This window comes from Barbus barbus, assembly GCF_936440315.1.
Source record: "Barbus barbus genome assembly, chromosome: 29".
NCBI classification, from domain to species: domain Eukaryota; kingdom Metazoa; phylum Chordata; class Actinopteri; order Cypriniformes; family Cyprinidae; genus Barbus; species Barbus barbus.
In genome coordinates this window covers 24,761,845-24,782,918 of record NC_136757.1, presented here as the reverse complement: position 1 = coordinate 24,782,918, position 21,074 = coordinate 24,761,845, and the positions used below count along the sequence as shown (strand labels likewise).

Here is a 21,074-nt window from a genome sequence, read left to right as displayed (position 1 = left end):
AAGAGAATTCCCCTCCAAATATGCAAGCTTCTCTGTCTGTGATTTCCGCGTTTCTTTCTCGTCTTAATCTCTACCTCCCCTCGGTTTCTTGTGGGTAATAGCATTTCTCTGTCACTGAACAGTCATCATTACCCAGAGACAGGATGAAGGAGACGTATAGAGGGAGGGAAAGAGCGATGGAGCGGTGCGGAGGAATGAGGCGATTGTTTTCAGCCGGCCGTTGTATCTAGGGAAGGGGCCGTCTTGGTGAGATCGCCTGCGACAGAGTCAGAGCAAACACGGCGTCTCATCCACGAGCTGTCTCCCCCGCTCCGCCTGCTCGCTTTCCGCTCACGTCCGCCTCCGTTTGCTCAAGCCTGCACTGTTAGAGGCCACTAAATATCTGACACACTGGAGAATTGGCAATCCTTTGAGAGTCTGTACCCTTTTCAACCTCTCCCCTCTTCTTTTTATTGAATACATTTATGGAGCGGAGCATGTGGTGCAGCGGTCGCCTGATTTAATTCTGCTTCGCCTCATCCGTGGGGAGGAGGGCATCCAAATTCAGCTCCGTGGGTCCTCAAAGGGGCCTGTGTGACACAGCGGTGTGTGCCTTTATTCATAATTGAGAGAAATACATTAGTCAAGTGCCAGGGTGGGGTGTTTTTTGTAATTGAAGTGACAAGGTGTTAGCAAAAACACCTTTAACACCCTTACTCCCAGTGGAGTGATGCTAGGAAATCTATCTAACTTGTTATCTGTCATTGCAAAAAATAAGTTTTTTGTTTTTATGATATGATTATATTCACAAATAAAAAAATGTTTATTGTTAGCGTGATTGTTTTGCATTCGGCCCTTGTGATGAAAGGCTAATTTTGTTTTTTTTTGTTATTGTTGTTTTAGTTTTGCACCTGTTCAATTGTGCATAATCACTGAATAATTAACTGAACGCTCATGATTCTTTGTCAACAAACCTCAAACAGCACTTCAAAAAGTCACCGAAAAAGAGTTTTACAAACCAAACGGATGAGAGACTATATTTTTTCTTTAAATTTTTTCTCAAACTTGCTTGAGATGACACAATTCTTGGGAATTAAATCCCATTAAATCTTAAAATGATGATGAATGTCAGTGTTCTTTATGCAGTCTCAGGCATTTTTACAAGAGCAAATGGTGTTTTACTGTATATTAGACCTTTAGCATCGTATAGAAAGCTATATTTTCTACCTTATTTTATAAAAATTTTATAAATTTTTATAAAAGTCGTGGCCTAATGGTTAGAGAGTCGGACTCGTAATCGAAAGGTTGCGAGTTCGAGCCCCCGGCCGGCAGGAATTGTAGGTGGGGGGAGTGAATGTCCAGCGCTCTCTCCACCCTCAATACCACGACTGAGGTGCCCTTGAGCAAGACACCGAACCCCCAACTGCTCCCCGGGCGCTGCAGCATGGCTGCCCACTGCTCCGGGTGTGTGTTCACGGTGTGTGTGTGTGTGTGTGTGCATTTGTTCACTACTCACTGCTGTGTGTGTGCACTTGGATGGGTTAAACGCAGAGCACCAATTTCGAGTATGGGTCACCATACTTGACAATACGTCACGACTTTACTAAATGTTGTATGATTGAAAAAAGAAGTTGTTTTTTCCAGGAGTTTGAAGTAAGCATTATGAGAAGTTCAGTTGCTATTTGCTCTCTCTTTCAGGTTTCAAAAATGGAAATTCACAAGTCATAAATGCTTATAGTAAGACATTTGTAACATGAAACTTCTAAATAAGAAGATTAATAAAACATCATTAATAATTACCTCATGTTGCTCCAAAACCGTTGTACATATTTTCTTCTGTGGAACACAAAAAAAGAATGAAGAATCTTCATTCATTTAAATTTGAGAAATTTCTCAAAATATCTATGCTCCACCAAAAAAAAAAAAAAAAAAGGAAATCATACAGATTTGGAATTACATGAGGGCGAGTAAATATGACAAAATCTTGTGTGTATGTTTAATTTAACTTAAACATACAAACTACCAAATATTATACCGATATTTAAATTCTTGTCAAAAGTTACTCAAGTCAAATAAATTATACAAACTTGATATATCAGGACAAAAAGTGTACATCTGCGATGTCAAAACGTTTGATTGAAAAGCCCGAACACATCCATGCGGTGTTCAAGAGATCGTTACCAATGGTGCCTCTAATAAATATCAAAATGTTTCTGTTTATTTCCGAGCAGAGAGAATGAGCGCAGCACAACACTGGAAATTACATCTAAATGTGTCATTTCTGTACGTTTAGCTGGTCGACAGATTGCCTTGTTAAGGTTGAAGTGAATTAAACACGCGTTCTGTTCTTTGAGTTTTCTTAGCACGCATCGTTTCTTGATTCTCTCCTCCTCCGCCACCTCTCCCTCTTGAAATGATTCTTTTATGTTTTTGGCCTCCTCTCTTTTGCGTTAGAAGCCCCTCTCAGCCAACCGCCCCGTCACTTAGACCACGTTTAGGCTATTTTCCATCTGAAGGATTGCCAGGGTTTCTTTGAACTATCATTTTTGCAACCCACATGCAGCGCTTCACATTTCCCTGAGGAATATTTGGGAGATGTTTTCTGCGGGTCTATCAGGCCATGATCAGAGGATGTCTCATATTGTCCTCCTCCTTTGAGGCCCCAGCTACCGTTTTGGATTATTATTTATTATTATTTTTTAAAAACGTATTAGCATACCGTGACTAGAGACTACGCTCTTCTACTACAGGATAACCAACAGGATGAAAAATTTATTCGAAACATCTTGCAAAGAAGGTGCTTTCAATAATGCATTTGTAGTGATTGAGACTGTGATATTTCAAAGAATTCGAATACCAAGAGATGAACGTATGCAGCTGCGATGGGAATCTAGAATTTTTTTCTTTAAAGACTTTTTATAGTTCATGCATGTATGTGAATCTGTTCATTTAGTAACTTCTTTATTCATTCTATTAACACTCTTTGTCATGGCAGCCCTGCATCAAGCAGAGAACAAAAGAGAAAACACATGAAAGCTAGAGAAACACTCTCACTCCATTGTGACCTGGACTCCCACAGGCGGCTTGAAAAGCGCATATCGCACCAGGGAATCTAGCTTCTTTTTGAATTAATTTAATTGAGATGCTTGATAAAGCCTGAGAAATGTCTCCTAACTATTCGCTGACTTGCGTTTAGCAGTCATTTTCAAAGGCTACTCCATCAATATACGCTATATTACGCATCAGGTTCGTCCCTGCAGTTTGCCAGTGATTTATAATTGCCTTAATTGCTGCTCTCACAGCCACTGGAGGAGATTAATCAATCCTTAAATTCAAAATCCAGCCGAGGCCAGTCGGAGAAACGGCCCTCGCCACCTCCCGCAAAAGGGCGCGTATCGCTTTTAATTCATAGCCGTGCATGCTGTTACCGTGGAAATGGAGACTAACGTGAGTGTGTTAATGCACGTCTCCCACAGTTACAAAATCACTAATCCCTGCCTAAACGGCATGAGGTTGAACAGCCGCAGTCTTCCAAATGCTTTCTTTAGGCCTGTTTCACACATCAAGTGTCTGAGGAGTGTATGTACAATAGAACTGCAGAGAAATTCAATTGCAATGTCTAGCATTGTGCTTTCACGTGGTAAATTGCATAAATAAACATCAGTGCATGTATTATGAATGCACAATATGTTTTTGAATTAAAACAACTAGATTAATTAAGGCTTGTACAAACTGATCTTTATGCATCACCACATTAACATTTTACATTAAACAGTGATGATCTGATTCAACCAAAACATAAATTCTGTCATCATTTAGTCAGCCACATGTTGTTTCGAGCTTGGATTACCTGTGGGAAGATATACTGAAAAATGTCTGGTGTTTTGTCCATACAATGAAATTCAGTGAGGTCCGGTGTTGTTTGGACCCTGTAGATGTTCATTGAATGGAGTTGAAACAAAAACAAATATAATCTTTTGTGTACTTCAGAAGAAAGAAATTTGTGCCGAATTAGAAAGATTACCGAAAGATAACAGAATTTTCACTTTCTGTTGAACTGTTGCTATAAGAAGTAATTATATGATTAGCATTATGTAATTAATTGATGTATGTATTCTATACAGCGCCATTCAAATGTCTGTAAAATTGTTTTTGAAAGAAAGCTCACTAAGGCTGCATTTGATCAGTAAAAATACAGTACAAACAGTAATATTGTGAAAAATTACTACAAATTTTAAAATATATATATTTTCTATTTTAATATATTTTACAGTGTAATTTAATCCCATGATACAATACTGAATTGCATCATTACTCCAGTCTTCAGTATCTTCAGAAATCATTTTAATATGCTGATTTGCTGCTCAAGATACATTAATTATTATCAATGTTAAAAAAACAGTTGTTTTACCACTTAATATTTCAGTGGAAATCAAGATGCATTTTTTCAGGATTCGTAGATGAATAGAAAGTTCAAAAGAACAGCATTTATTTGAAATCAAAATATTTTGTAACATTATAAATGTCTTTACTGTCACTTTTGATCAATGTAATGCATCCTTACTCAATAAAAGCATTAATTTAACAGTAGACATTTTGTCTGAAACAGGCCTTGTCGTTTCCCTCAGTTATCTTCTTCCTTCGCTAGTGTTTACCGAGTTTTTTTGGCGAGGATAGGATGGGGCAGTTTGTAAAAGATAACAGAGCTGTATTTACTCAGTATTTAAAGAGTAAATAGTGTTGCTGTTAATAATATTATTTCCGTTAAGCACTTTTTACCTCCTGCGATGCTAGCACCTGGAGCAGTAGCATCATTTGCGCTAATGATAGCTAATCTGCTCAATTAGCAAAGTACACATTTGTAATCTGGGCCTCTCTGCTAGCAGGCAAGTTTACATACTCTTCATCTTCCTCTTGCAGACTAATGCCCTACGACATTCACAGTACTGTGGCGGCTCACAATCCCCTGTGGTAACGCGCTAACTGAGGAGCTGTTTCAGCCGATTGTTTGCAGACACAAGAAATGGCTCCACGTCCCTGTCGCTCGCTCTCTCACTCACTCTCGTTCTGCCTCCTTCCTACTTTACCACAGGAGACCGCATTCACCTTTTTAGCCCATTAATTAGCATGAACAGTTAATAGTGCCTCCTACAATGGATGCCTCAGCAGTTTTTCCTTAGAGTTGGTGTCACCAAATCAATATCAAGTCGGGCATAAAGCACTAGAGAAACTCAGTCGTAAGAAGCAGGCCTGTGCGGTCATGGTTGCTTCTCTTAGTGATTTTTCTGTTAGGAGCAAGCCATCCCTGCACCAATATGCATAATATAGTGTAATTTTGTTTTCTGTACTCTGATCGTCACATTGATGTTTAGTACAATCAGATTTTGGTGTCGACTGAAAGCATTGACAAGAGGTTTTACTTTTAAATGAAGTGCAAAAATTGTGTTTGATAAGTAAAAATCCCATTGCTTTTCTCCGTAGGGAAATTGATTGTGAACTGTAACTTATTAACCTTTGAAGACAAACCTACTTTGAGTTACAAGGTTGTCAGTATTTGCTTTTGTTAAAACCAACAGCCTGCATTATTTCAACTTTAAAAAACAAACAAAAAAAAACAATTAAATAATCATGTAGAAGTGAAAAACTACATTACCCATGATTCTGCAGAGAAGAGAATCTCAACCAGCAAGCTGAGCCAAAAGAACCGCCCAGCATTTTATGAATACTATGTACAGTATAGTCAACATTTGAAGTGGATCAAAAAAGTTAATCAGATTTGTCCTAAAACAAGAACGGGTATTGTTTTTGGTATTAGGACAACTTTGATGAAAGGTTTTGATCCACTTCAAATGTTACTATATTTAGACACACTATTATTTTGGCATACTATAAATTAGGGAAGTATTCAATTTCGAACACAGCAATAGTCACTTTCTTTATGCTCTCGAATGACTTTAATATTTTTATGCATAATATGCATATTTTGCCATAGATTCAATATATATTGGTTCTGTTTCGCATAATCATCTTTAAATAAATAGTTTTGTATTTCTCCATTGTTTTTAGTTTGTCATTCGCAATGTTGGGTAACGCTGTAGATTAGAGAACACTATTCACTATTAATTATAGTTCCTTATTACTAGCATATTGGCTGTTTATTAGTACTTATAAAGCACATATTAGTATTCTATAATGACCACATTCTAGATCCATTAACCCTAAACAAAACTACCACAAATAACTACCTTACTTGCTATCAACACGCAGCAAATTAGGAGTTTATTGAGGGAAAACATTGTTTATATGTGTTCCTTAATCTAAAGTGTTTCCAAAAAATTTTATGTTGTGATTCTCTTCCTAGCTGGTTGGTTTGTTTCATGGCTTATAGTTCTCAAAAGAAGACTCAAAGGGAAAAATTAATAGGAAAAAATATTTCCTAAACCAAGGCGGCTGAAAAAGTGGACAGGCACTGTTGCACTCTATTGTATCAGCCATAGAGCCAAATTAGCATTTGTTGGCAATGTTCTGCATGGAAAAAAAATAAATTGGACTTTTGGGAGTCTAATGTGGCTGCCCGAAAAAGGGATTTTGTGGAGTAACCAAGGTAATTTCTTATTGTTTTATTATTTATTTGAGCTTCAGAACAGTATTATGAAGAGGAAACACAACCGTTGCAGAACAATAAACAAAATAAACTGACAAATGCATGAAAAAAAAAAAAATTATGGAAGTATTATTGTAAAAACAAATGCATTAAAAAATAATAAATAAAAAAGCAATGTCCTGCAGGGATCTTAATGAACCATGTATTTATCTTTCATATCATGCAGACAGGCTAATTCTACCAATTGCACTTTTTAGTTCTTCAACAAACACTGGAGGACTGTGGCTCAAACTTCCAGACACTTCATCTGGGGCTGAGATTCATCGCCAAGGCAATTAACCCGCTGTCGATCATGTCACAGCAAGCAATCAAAGATATTTCCCAAAGTTTGTCTCCGACTGCAAAACTGTGGCAAAAACCATATACAGTAGCACATACTGGGCTTACGTGATAACGCTCTCAGAATTCCCCTCACATCTCCAGGAGAGAGAAGAATGTGTCTAGGATCTTGAAAAAGAGAAATTGGAAAAAATCTAATCAAAAGCTTGCAGCTAGTTGCACGATTGTCTTATTTGCTTTCGCTGTTCTTGTTGTTTTCATTTAACAATGCAGCATGAGTGCTTAGCATTTATATGACATGTTTGAGGAGAGGTGCAGCAGATCAGATGCACTGCATGAAGGGTTTCACAGATAGCGCCAGACTTCCAGGGCGGAGAGGCATACGGGCAGGCGGGCACTGGAAAAAGCAGCTCTACCCATAGAATCACGGGCACTGTCAACACCATTGTGAATGACATGGTGACGAGCCAATCAGCACGGGTGCCAACGAGCGGCTTAGAGAGCCTTCTGCATGCCAATGAGTGTAGCGGGTCCAAGATCCACGAGCTTGCCAATGAAGGACTCAAAGTCTTGAGGGGTTAACAGGTTTTTATAAACATTGAACGAGCAAGTGGAAAGTTGGAAGTTTCTTCAACTTGATCTGAGAGTAAAGACTTAAAAAAAAAAAAAGCCCTGTGAAGTGCAGCTAATTTGAGGAGCTTTGAGAGTATAAACCAGATAGCAGAGGACCTGAATTAGCAACGTTTGCAGGGTTGAGAGTGTTGCAGACAAGCAGTGCTGGGCAGTGACTAACTAAAACAGATACACTATTAACCATACTGTATCTTTTAGTAGGAACTATTCATTTACTCATTTATTTTATGTAGGAAGGTCTTTTGTGGGTCATACTCAAATATAGATTTTCTGGATTACAGAAACTTCAGATTTCAGAAAAGCTTTATTAATTATGTTGGTTTATTTATTAGCATGGTAAATATGATGCCAATCATAAAGGACAACTTGTTTTTATTATGTTATTTCATGAAATGTGCTATGTACGTAAATTTGCCTTGCCTATAATCTCAAAACACATTGCACTGATCAGTCTCAATAACAATAACATAATAAATTAATAAAAAATAATAAACAATTAAAGGAGCCAACATGTTTCAATTAATCTTATTATTTTTTTTTTAATGGAGGAAAATTACAATTTGCACATTTAAACTGCCTCTTTACTCTCAACTGAACTTTATCCTTGGGAATATTTTCCACACACTCTCTTAGTTTAGCGTTTTGCATTGATTTTTTTATTTTTATTAATTGCATTAAACTTAAATTATGAAGTACTTATTTTGTTGTTTTATTTTTGCATATTTGTTAGTCTTTGCACTATTGCTTTTAACCATGGAAGTGACTTTTTGAAAAAAAAAATGCTGTTTCAAGTTAAAAAATGTGAAATTATAGTTTATAGTTGAATCTACTTCATATTATTTAATAAACGGTTGTTACAGAATGATGCTTTTTGTAGAGTTTCTCAACCATTTGAAATCTTTTGCATGACTGTAAAGTCAAGGGATGTATTTTTCATGTGATTTAGTAGAATTTCGGTCTAATGAAATATCCTTTCCTTTCCTTTTTTTTTCAGCCTCTGCCCAAGGAGCCATCCTAAAGGACTTCAGATTGCCGTGAGGAGGTGAGTGGTTCTTCAGTGAGATTATCTCGTATCTTGCTCTGTTTGTTTTTCCTTAGTAAGCCATCATTGTCTCTAATTCTAATATTCAAAGACCGTGATCGTCTAGCGAGCGGGTCCGAAGCAGAACGGCGACAAAACGCGGCGACCGTCAAGAGTGCTATCACAGCGTTGGCTTTAAAGCAACATGACAGATACAGAGCACAGGTACAGAGGTGGAATAAGGCAGAGCAGAAATCGAGTGGAAATCTTATCATTTATCCAGCCAATTGTGCCCCGCCGGCACTGATGAAGTTGTGTTAAGAGTGACGCACCTGATCAGCGGAAGGGCTAAAGCTGGATTAGAGGGCAGCTGGGGGCGCCGGTTTTGCCTCAGATCGAGAGATGAAGGGAGAAGATGATGTTGCGGGACGTGAGCTGAAACCCAAAATCCCTCGTGTTCTGCCTCAGTAGTGATTGCAGATGGCACGATGGTAGCTAAGAAGGAGATATGGTTATATTTAACAAGATATATTTACATGCCAGCTGTTGTTTGTCTTTCCGTCATGCTTCGAGCGATTCCCAGTGAGTGTGCATGGCTTGGGAAAGAATGTAGTTTCGCAGTGTAGAAGGATAATATGAGGACAGAAATTTGCATAAATGTATGTTAATCCTTGAGGCAATTAGCACCTGTCAGTTTCTCAGCAATAGCTTTGAGGTCTTTTCATTACACGGCAAAATAATATGCTGAATATTGTTCTAAAACCACCACCAACATCATTTTTCCTGTATTGAAAATTCTCCTTTGGGAAACAATGCCTTTTCACATCAGTGTTATTCCAAGAGTCAGAGCTATATTTGAGTTGCACATGCCTTTATTTCTTTGAAAAGCACTTTATTAAAAAGCTAGTCATGAGGGAAGACTTTTTATTGAAAAGATCCATTATAAAAGGGTCCAGAGTGAGCACTTAAGGAACATCTCAGAGGGAAGCTGTTGTGTAAGACTTCTGGGGAGGATTGTAGGCTTTGTGGCTCCACGGTGGTTCTAGGAAATGAAATTCTGAGTGGCGGTTCTGGTTCATGCCAGTGTTGCCAGCATGTTGCGTCCTCTAGCCTCAAGAGAACGCTGCGTGTACCGCAGGCAATCACGGGGAGATGGAGAAACGGCAAAGAGGGAGCGCCATAAAGAGAGGAAATGGAACGTACGAAATTGTATTCTGATTACATTGACGTGCATTAAAAATGTATTCGAGTAATTTGGGGGAATGTCTGATTTACAAATCCCAATTGCGAGTTCTTTATGAATAATAAATTCGGGAGATTGTTCGTTAAGCAGCATTGAACTGATGTGATTGTTTTTTTTCTATAACTCAAGGGTTCCCAAATTTACTGCTTCAAAAATGAGATAATTGTTTTCAATCAACCTATTAAATGATGGCTGATGTTACTGTGTTTTGATAATTGACTGAATACTTAGCTTAGTGGAGATGAATGCACAGTTGGCACGCTAAACACTAACTGTCTTAAAAATAATTAAAAACAAATCACATCCTACATGTTTCAGAAGATGTTAGGAGATTTTAACATTTATGTTTTCTGTAGATAGTAAAATCATGAAAAATGTATACTATTTTAGAGGGCATAAACTCCATAAACTCAAACTTTTCTTTAGCTGAAACGTGACACTTGCAAAGCTAGGGTCATGGGTTTGATTCCCAGACAATGCGTGAATTGATCAAATGTATACAGTACTGGAATGCATTAATTCAATGTAAGCCACATTGGATAAAAGCATCTGTTCAGTGCATAAAAGTGTCATCAGTATTGCTGAGGTGTACTGTAAAAATTGCTTGTAAATGATAGTGATCAGACACATTCTCAGTTCTCAAGTCATTTTCTAGAATTTGTTTATTAAGTTAAACTTGTCTAAAAGGAAATATATGATGTTCTACTTAAATCAAACGATCCTTCACACTGTTCACTTACAGTAAGAGTATATTTTCATTATATAAGTTGCCAAGGGTGGGATTGTTCAACTTTTCTGAACTTAGAACTTTTTTCATGCCTGCTCATTAGGACATTTTTCAGTGTTTTACCCACCATAAATGAATAGGTAACTATAGTAACCAGGTTTTTCTTTTCCTCTAAACCATATCCTTTTATGCCTCTATACTTATGTTTAACATCATTAAATTATTGTACATTTCTAGAATCTTTCTGTGGAGAAATGGTCACAGAGGCTGTATGCTTCTCGAGTACCAGACTTTTTCTGAATATCAGTGTCTTTAAACTTTAAAAAGGCTAATAGCCACACATTCTGACAGAAAAAAGAAGCCACTTTTATTCAATCAGAAACTTGCATGTAAACAGAGGAAAATATTTCTCCTTGAAGTAGACTTTTGTTGTTTTAAGTCTCAAATACTGTGTTTTTTTTCTTCCAAATTTAATTGGGACTCGAGTCTAAGTCTCAGACTCAAGCTCACTTTAAAAATAAATCTTGGCAGCCATTACTTTAACTCGTTAAATTAATTTAACAAATTTAACTTCATTTATTAAGTTACATGATATTCAATATTCATATTTTAAATACATAATTTAAGTTGAAATGGCTTGTGCAGCCATGCTTAAAAAATTAAGGCAGCAACTGAACATTTTAATTGCAATAGGTAATAACATTTTAATTGCAATAATTTAATTTAGTTTAATTTATATATATATATATTATAAAAAAAAAAATTTATTATTTTTTTTTTTTTTTAATGAACTGGCTTAACAGTTCACAGATTCTTCAGTGAATCATTGTCAATCAACTCACTGGTCAAAAAGTGTGCAAACCCTGAACAGTGTGAGATTTTTTTATGCAGAATATCACAACTACTACAGCAACAAAGCACAAAAGAGAGCTTAATTATGCACTGTGATTAAAACAGAGCAGAGAACTGTACTAAAGCATGATTGTATTTAAAATAACTGAATATCTTAGCAGGACACCAGCTCGGAGGAAACAATGCTGATTAGTGCGCAGGCGATATACATTTATATATTCAATTTTAATTCTCTAAATGCGAATTAACACTCAGACAGACAACGGGTGGCATAATTTTCCCTTTAAAAACTTATGGTGCCACAAGACGAACGCAGCCACGCCGAAAGGCCCGCGTGTAACAAAATAATCATTTCACTAAGGCTTTCGTGCTCAAGAACACAGGCATTCACCCTCTGCCATTTACATTTTTCAAAAGCATGTGCCTTTCAAAGCAGCCGCTCTTCAGAATGCTGTCATATAAAAATCATCATTCGCTAAGTAAACACAAACAAAAGAGCCACAAGATCAACAAACATGAAAAGGCGAGGCAGGAAAAGGTAATGCATGTTGTTTTTTCTTGTCTTTGATCAGCCGCAAAATGCATTTCCCTAATGTCCTCGCCGATGGTTTTCTCTTTGTGTGTGCACAGGTTTGCTGACATTCACAGGAGCGACGCCAAACAGGAATCATCCATCAGCCCCCACACATTTGTGTCCAACCTCTCATTTCGGAGCTAAAGATATCAGTGCCCCTCTCCCCGTCTCCCTCCAACAGGAAATGGAATCCATGCACCATGGTTGCAGTCAGTCAAGCGTCCCCACAGTTACATGCAGGTCATCGAGTCCCAGCGGTCGCCATCATCTCACAGCTGGGGACACGCAACATTTTCAATCAAACCTTGACATAATTGAACTGTTTAAGTTTTGATCTCAAAATACATTAGCTAGGAGAACATTTCACTCACTTTCCATCCAGTTAAACCGTCAGAGGAGACTGTTCGCGTACCTTTCAGACTAAGATTACGTAAATTCCTTCACAAAGAGCGGGGAGGCTGTTGCGTAAGCACCATCTCGAATGACCCTAACTGCGTCTTCAGAGCAAGGACATGTTGTCGATGAAAGGCCAAGGATGTGCAGAGACCTTAAAACGTACCGCAGAGCTCAGGTCTCTCTGTAAAAGGATGTGTTTTTCTATGGAATTGAGATTGCAGCAGATGACTGATGTATCTTGTAGATTTGACCTCGCGCGGTTTGACCATATGGATTGTGTGCTGTTGCGCTCTGTCTGAGAATGGCACTGCACTGATGTCGTCAACTCTAATCATGGCTGATTTAAAGATTAGCAAACAATGTGTGGATGTAATCTGTCCCTTCCTCTCTGGGGCGTCTCTTTCACTCTCTGCTTTAAATGTCTGTCTCTAATGGATATATCATTTCTATCGATACTTTATTTTGACTGTAAATTGACACTTACGATGGAGTGTTGACCTAGATAGGAAATAAAGGGTGTCCATGTAAATGTGCACAATGCTTTGGAGACTCTCTCTGTAGTGGGGGCCGTGCTGATTTGCTGCTTAAAGTCAATGTGAAAACATAATGCATATTTAGTTTCGTAATAAATGGTCCTGGTTTATTTGTGAATGATTCATTGGTGCAATCACACTACCGTTCAAAATTTGTGGTCAGTAATATCGTTTAACATTTTTGAAAGAAGTCTCTCATGTTCACCAAAGGCTGCATTTATTTGATCAAAAATACAGAAAAACTTAAATATTATTGCAAAATGACTTTTGTATTTGAATATATTTTAAAATGTAATTTATTCCTGTAATGGTAAAGCTGAATTTTCAGCATCATTTACTCCAGTCTTAAGTGTGGCATGATCCTTAGGAAATCATTTTAATATGATGATTTGCTGTTCAAGATTTTATTTATTTATTTTTTTAATCAGTGTGGAAAACAGTTGTGCTGTTTGGTATTTTTCTGAAAACCGAGATTTTTTTTTTTTCAATTTTTTTTTTTTTCGGGATTTTAGTACTTCAAGTAAAAAGTTCAAAATAAATGAATTTATTTGAAATAGATAACAATATAAAAGTCTTTACTGTCATTTTTGATCAATTTAGTGCACCCTTGCAAATTGAGAGTAAAAGATTTTAAAAACACTCACTGACCCCCAAACTTGTAATCGGTAGTTTAAATCTAAAAATCTTTGTTTTATATATTCCTTTATTAAAACATAACTCTTAAAAACACTTCTGTTGTTGAACAAAATTAATATTAGCCAATAAAATCATATTTTTGCATGGTCCAATCAGATTCCAATAGGTTGAATTCATATATTTTTTCTCACCAAATATTCTGTTTAACTCAGAAATGCATAAAAAATACTTAGTAAATGCTCATTCAAAAAATTAATCGACTTTGTAAACATTCTTATTGTGCACAATGCATCTTTTCTTTGGTTGATGGCACTTAAATCTAAAAAAAAAAAAAAAAAAATCATGGTAGTGTTTCAGGTGTTGATTAATCCTTCTAAATAGACTGCAAAAGCTAGCGTTTCACCATCCAATTAAATTCCAATGGCTAAAATCTTCATTATTTCCTTGGAATATTCAGTTTAATTTGGAAATGCATCAAGATACATCACAGGAATATATGGTAGAACTTATAGTGCAAAAAAAAAATGCTGTTTCATGTTGACTTCAAGAAATATTATTTGTGTTATGCTCTTTGTTTCCTCTAATACTGAGGCAGTCTGCTTTTCACAAATACACAATCTATTGTCAAACTGGTTCTCCTCGTGGCCAGTGGAGAAGATGAATCCATATGATGGATGTAACTGGTTGCATATAGCAGCGAAAGTCCCATAAGATGAAAGAGCGAAAGAATATGGTCACTTTCAGGGAACGTAGTAATTCATCAATCTCATGCGCTAGGCCCGGCTCCCTGAGTTGTGAATTTTAATGGTGTTTTTATGGTTCCTAATAAAGTCTGTTATGCTTCTGGCAAATATGCAGAGCACGTCATCGCTCGCTTCCAATTACTGAGAAACTCAAGGAGATTCAGTGTTCATTCGTTATGGCGTATAGTTATTTAAGAATAACAGGACTATCTCTCTCTCTTTCTTTCTCACATGGATTCTCTCTCTACCCATGTATGTGGAGCAGAGTGACAGTAATTTCCCCTCCTCACTCAAAGAGTTCTGTAACCTGTCCAGATCCTCTCCAGGTTTTCCATTTCCTGCTCCTCGCTCGATCCACACTCACTGGTGAGAGAATCCCAGGCGTCAAGGTTTGGGTGGTCCAGTTTGCCCCTGTTGGTGGACATTGTAACTACACCTTCTAGTGCGAAAAGGTATCTTTTTCATTGACAGCCATTTAAAATTCAAGCAATGTTCAAATAGAAAATATTGCATAGTAATTGTTAACTGTTTAATTCATTAACTAGCAGTTTGTAACAATGAGCAATACATTTGTTACAGTATTAATCTTCGTTAACCTAGTTAATAAAAATACAGCTGTTCAATGTTAGTCCATGTTAGCTCAGTTCCATTAAATGACACTACAATTTTTGATGTTAATAATGTATTAGTAAATGTTGGAATCAACATTATAGCTAATAAATGCTTTAGAAGTACTTTTCGTATTTAAACTAATGTTACAGATGGAGCCTTATTGTAAAGTGTTACCAATGTTTCTTTAAATTGCACTTTTTTTCCAGTAGATATTTTTTTGTGAAATGGACTTGTGAAATATTACATATTATTTATTATATTTTTCTGTGTGCTGCCCTCAAAGGGGACGCTGCTGATATATTAACCTTTAAATAATATTTCATTTTAGTTGATATTTTAGCAATGCCAGTTATTTTTTGTGAAATGGACTTCTTATTTTATAATATTAATAATATAATAATATTTATTCAATTTTTTCTGTCTGCTGCTTTTGACAGCACAGCACGTAGAAAAATTAAAAATATATTTCAAGCTCATAATTACGCTTGTTTTGACCTTCTCATAATTCAGATTTTACACCTCATAATTATTTTGTGCCATAATTGAGAATGTTTTAAATTTTCGATTCTCATAATTCAAACAATATGTTCGTTGAATTAATTTCTCATAAAATTAACAGTAAATTTGTTTTTCAGGACTTTAGTTCCTTCTTTATTTTTTACACTGATATGAAAACAGGCTTCAATACGCACAGGCTCTCCATAAATTTTCACTAAACATTTTGCAATAATATTTCACAATCATCATTTCTTTCAGAATCTTAATAGCCTATTAATACTGTGTTTAACACATGGGGATATCGGAGTGATCCTGGAGCGAGAGAACACCGGCGGTCCCATTTTCAGTGAAACATTCTTCGCTTCAGGCAAAAATCACACAACTGCTGCTTCTTCGCCTTGCTGTCTATGACTTTATCCCTGAAGTGCTGCTGTTATAGGGTGATGTTTACTGCTCTGACAGCATTCTTTTACATTTCAGATGACATCCCAGTGAGATCCTGCAAGACCTCAAGGCTTCTGCCTCCACTGTACCTGTGATTTATTATTGATCAATAGGAACAACCACATTAATGGCCGGAAAGCCCGCAATCTTTATTTTACTTGGACATTGGCATTTATTCCTGTGTTTCCTAGGTGACATTTATGTACATATTTGCTCATCGTGAACGGTGCTTGTGGTTATGGGATCAATAAGGCCATAACATCAAATCACGAGTGCAGAGCGGTCCTGTGAGGTTGCGTTATTATGGCAATATCTCTGCCGTAGGCCTGCTATAGCAAGCTCCAGTACACCCGTATGATCTATCCGTCAGTGCTAACCATGAAGGAAGCCATCACCGGTCACATTCTCATTTCTTAAACCAACATATGGCTGCATGCGGTGCATGTAATTCTCATGTATTTTCTACCAGAACTTGTGCGTGTTCTATGGGATGCTGATGTTGAAAGAGTTCAGGATGTGCTGCTTCACTCTTCCAAGACCTTTCTGGTAGTTATCCACCCTGAGGCATCTGCCATTAAGTCTATATAATACAAGCGTAATTGGGGTTTATGCCTGGATTAAGAGATCGTTACACTTAATTACGACGAATCATGGTGCTCTAAGATGTCTGGGCCAGAAGATATAAAACAGCCGATAGTGTGAGAATGAATGAAGCATGCAAGGGCATAATTAGCATGTTTTGACGTCTTTAAGATCCTGATATTAAATTTACATGCACAGGATTTTGTAATTCATGCAAACATTTTTTGAGCACTCAGAAATGACATTTTAATAGCAGTGCATTAAAGAAATGGTTCACCCAAAAAGAAAAATTTGCTGTTAATTTACTTATCCTCAGGACATCCAAGATGTAGGTGACTTTCTTTCTTCAGTAGAACATTAAAGATGATTTTTAGCTGAATCCATGGTCCTTGACGGCTCCTGATGATTTATTGAGGTCCTGTGAAGTGAAACAATCGGTCTGTGCACCTAAACACACCTAAAAAAAATTTAAGCTGACCCCTGCAAGAAGCTGCTGGCCCATAAGCATGTGAGTGTAAGAAATCTGCTCCTCACCCAACTCACCCTGAGCATTCACTTGGAAAACACGCTCTCATAGAGATGCTCATATACTGGAGCAGAGAATGAGACCCGACATCCGCCTACAGCCAGGCCCTCAGGACACTTCCTACATATGTGTGTAGTCATTTTCTGACGCCTTCATGAAATTTTAAATATACATTTTTTAGCTGCAATTAGTAGCATATGAAAATCAATTTAGTTTTTTCTCTGTATTTGTGTAAATGTGCTTTTTCTGAATGAGGAGGTAGGCTTGTGATGCATATCAAGTCATATTTCAAAAAGCACCCATGAAGCCACAACAGTAAACAAGCACAAACCTGCATTAAAGTATATGAAATGACATTCAAAACTCATGTTGCTTCTATAATATGATGCATTTCCAAGTGAAACAGGATATTCTAAGAGCAGCAAATGTAGGATGAGACTTCATCTTATTTGTTGACCTGGATGTAAATTTGCAGTAGATTGTGAGGGACTTTTTGTCTGGATTTGGAGACTGAAGGTCAAGTTTACCTTCCACACCATCTCATCTGTCACAGTGGTCACACTTCTTTTCAGATCTGCCATTATTTGCTATTATTGGCATGACCTATTATTTATTATTGCTTTAGGTCATACAGCATCTAACATCCATTTTGTTAGACAAACTCTATTTTAAATATTGTTTGAATTATTGAATGTGGAAAAAGTTGATATTACATGAAAAATTATGCCTTTGAATAATTATTTTATTTGTTAAAGCATATGGACATATAATGACAAATATTTGTTATTCAGAATGAATAGATGTTTTAGCTCCATAGTGTTCTTGATTATATTTAGCAGCAAAAGTAATGTTTTACCATTGGGGTGATTAGTGTTCAAGAAGCTTCATCCATTTCGATGAGTATATACTTATATAACTTCTTTTGGTGTATACAAGTAACTCTATACAACTTTTTCAGAGCTCAACAAACCGATACACAAGTTATACTTCTAAGAAACTTCACCTGAAACACCCATAAAACAACCATGAAAATACTCAAATATTTCTGAAACTGGTTTCCATTTTTCTCAACTTCAGTTTTTCTTTCTTTTTTTTTTCAAAATACCACTAACACCAAAGTCATAGGTCATATACCCAATAATGCAAGAATTGCTCAAATGTACAATATGGATATAATGTCAGTTTGTGTAAATGAAATCATTATTATATTGATCAACTGTGTAAACTATTTTAAAACATTTACATATATACAGTATATGGAAGATGCTCCTATCCAAACCAATGATGAAATATCTACTTGCTTGACCTATATGCCGTGCCAAAAATGTGCAAATGATTACATTTTGATTATGTAAACAAATATATTTATCTTTGGTATAATGTGCATTGATTAATTACACACAATAAGACCAGGATGAAGTCCTCAGTGATATTAGAATGAGTCAGTGAGAAGTAAGTGTTCTTTTCCTGCCTTATAGTTTTCCCTTGCAAAATAGCCAGCATACTTTTGGCATCCTAACTTCACTTTAGTGCAATAACAGGGCTGCATTGCCTCAGGACATCTCTCAAAATGCATTTTCCTGCAAATACTGACGCGGTGTTTAATATTATTTGTCTTCTCCAGGGCACTCAGCCATCTTTGGGCTGGTATGCCAAATTGGATTGTACTTCATGGCTCGATTATTTTTCTCTTTTTCTCCTGTTTTTCGTTTTGATGTCAATCCTGCTGCAGCCACAGAGACCGAGATAAAACGAGACTTCTGTTCTGATAATAATTTGTCACAATAACTGAAAAGAGAGTTTTTGCCATGTTTGACTGGGTAAATTGAATAAAAGACAGTAAGCAGACATTGTGTGTAAAGAGATTTTTATATACAAATATCCCTGACAAAAAATCTTTAATTCGTAAATACATACGTCTTCATTGTTTTTCTGGAGGGAACATCAGCTCGGGTAGGATCAAAGTGTAAAAACACTTTGCAAAACAGCCTCCAATGAGAGTGAATATGAAACGAGACGTATGATTAAAATCAGGCAGGCATAAACAAGACAGCAAAAAAAAAGCAGGCTTTGCAGAAAAAAAATCACAAGATTTGCATCGATTCATTACGGCATTCTGTGTGAAATATATGTGCGTTTGTACACAGCGGATCGGGCAGCTGGCTGCAGGGCACACACGCACACACACACATACAGTTTACATACATCATCAAATGCGAATCTAACACTTCACCTCCCACTACAGCAGAGAGAGCCAGAGACGGACATCAGCTAAATTATGGACCAAATAAGTTATAGTTTATGTACTTGTGCGTTCTTATTTCAGAAGGTCACAGCCACCTGATTAGATTCTATATGTATTCTGAAATATATTTCATCCCCAGGGCCTGAGTGGACATGATTTTGCCATGGAAACAAACCAGAGGTAATAAAAATACACTCCACCAAGAAAATGTGTAAAATTTGTGTTATACAACATACAGCCACAACAACCGAGCAGAACATTGGCTTGTGTTCAATGTTCTGGTTCAACATTGGTTCTCTCAAAGTTATGAACAGTGCTGGGGGTGATGCATAGAAGTAACGGGAGCTGCATAATTAGATTACTTTTTTTTCAAGTAATTAGTAAAGTAACTCATTACTTTTTAATTTACGAGAAAAAAAAATGAGATACTTATTCAAATAAGTCATGCCAGTTACATTTATTGACTGACAGCTCTCTTGTCCCCATGTTGAGAGAAATCTGGAGTAGTGCAGAGGCGTTGTGTGCACTGTCACTGTGTAAACAGGATGTTACTAGTTCCAATGTGAACATGCATTTACTCATCTCACTTGCACAACAGATTCAGTATTCCTCAAAATTAATAAACACTTTGAAATGTCTTTTCTGCTGACCTTTGATGACCCAATCCAACCATTTACATTTACATTTATTCATTTAGCTGACGCTTTTATCCAAAGCGACTTACAACTGCTATATATGTCAGAGGTCGCATGCCTCTGGAGCAACTAGGGGTTGAGTGTCTTGCTCAGGGACACATTGGTGTCTCACAGTGGATTCGAACCCGGGTCTCTCACACCAAAGGCATGTGTCTTATCCACTGCGCCATCCAACCATGCTAATAAGCAAAAAAATTAATAAAAATGCAATCCAGAATGGCAGCACAGCTAAAAGGTTTGTTTGAGCTTCCCATTCTACTGTACAGAAGTAACCCAATTAATTACTTTTTAAGGAGTAAAATTATATTGTAATGCATTACTTTTAAAAGTAACTTTCCCCGACACCGGTGATGAACAAACATCTTTCCAGTGTTATATAACACTGAACTAACTCAATCTGAATAACGACAGTAGAGCTGCCGATCATGAACTGGTTTCATAATGAATGTACTTTGCGCTTTTCGTACAAATGTAATTTCGTACAATGCAGCCCTGTTGAAAAAAAAAAAAAACAGTATATGCTGGTTAGGTATGTTTTGAAGCATGACAGCTGGTTTGAGGTGGTTTAAGATGGTCCTGAGCTGGTTATAAACTGGCTATGAGCTAATTTAAGCTGGTCATGCGCTGGTTCTATGCAACCAGCTCCTGCTCAGGACTAGCTCATAACCAGATTATAACCAGCTCATGACCAACTAAGGACCAGGTTAAACAGCTCAAACCAGCTGCCATGCTTCAAAACATGCCTAAATAGCACATGCTGTTTTTTTCAACACGGAAAAGTAAAATGCTTAATAAACCTGAAAAAATACTTTTTGAACATTCAAAGAGCAATCAGAAATGTTTTTATAATTGTAAAGGGGTCATTGGATGCAAAATTCACTTTACAAGTTGAAGTGTGTGTACAAATCCATCCTACAATGATAAAAATCTACCCAGTGTTTTTTTTTTTAAATCCCTGTTTTAAAAACCCCTTTCTCAAATCAGACTGTTCTGAGATTCCTGTCAGAATGACGTAGTTCTGCACAAACACTCAATTCGCGCGCGCGTCATTCGCTCTGCAGGATGTCTATTCACGTCTTTGCATTGACTTGACATGTAAATCACTCGCTCTTAACGCTTCATTCGCATCTGGTGTGAACACACTATTAGACCTGCCCTGTGTGAGCTGAGAGCTGTCTGCCATTGTGTCGAC

General features: G+C 36.9%; 1 protein-coding gene across 2 annotated transcripts in view; it reads left to right on the top strand.

Annotated features, from left to right (window-relative positions):
- The window catches only part of LOC306848995 (chemokine-like protein TAFA-5), a 48,133-nt gene extending 34,081 nt beyond the window's left edge, over positions 1 to 14,052 (top strand). Inside the window, exons 4-5 of one of the 2 annotated variants that reach the window (XM_079383805.1) lie at positions 8,550 to 8,597; positions 12,029 to 14,052. In XM_079383805.1, coding sequence (XP_079239931.1) covers positions 8,550 to 8,573 — 24 coding nt within the window. In that variant the 3' untranslated portion in view covers positions 8,574 to 8,597; positions 12,029 to 14,052. The remainder of the gene's footprint in view (positions 1 to 8,549; positions 8,598 to 12,028) is intronic. The other variant, XM_079383804.1, reaches the window with a different exon arrangement.
- The last annotated feature ends 7,022 nt before the right edge of the window (positions 14,053 to 21,074 follow it).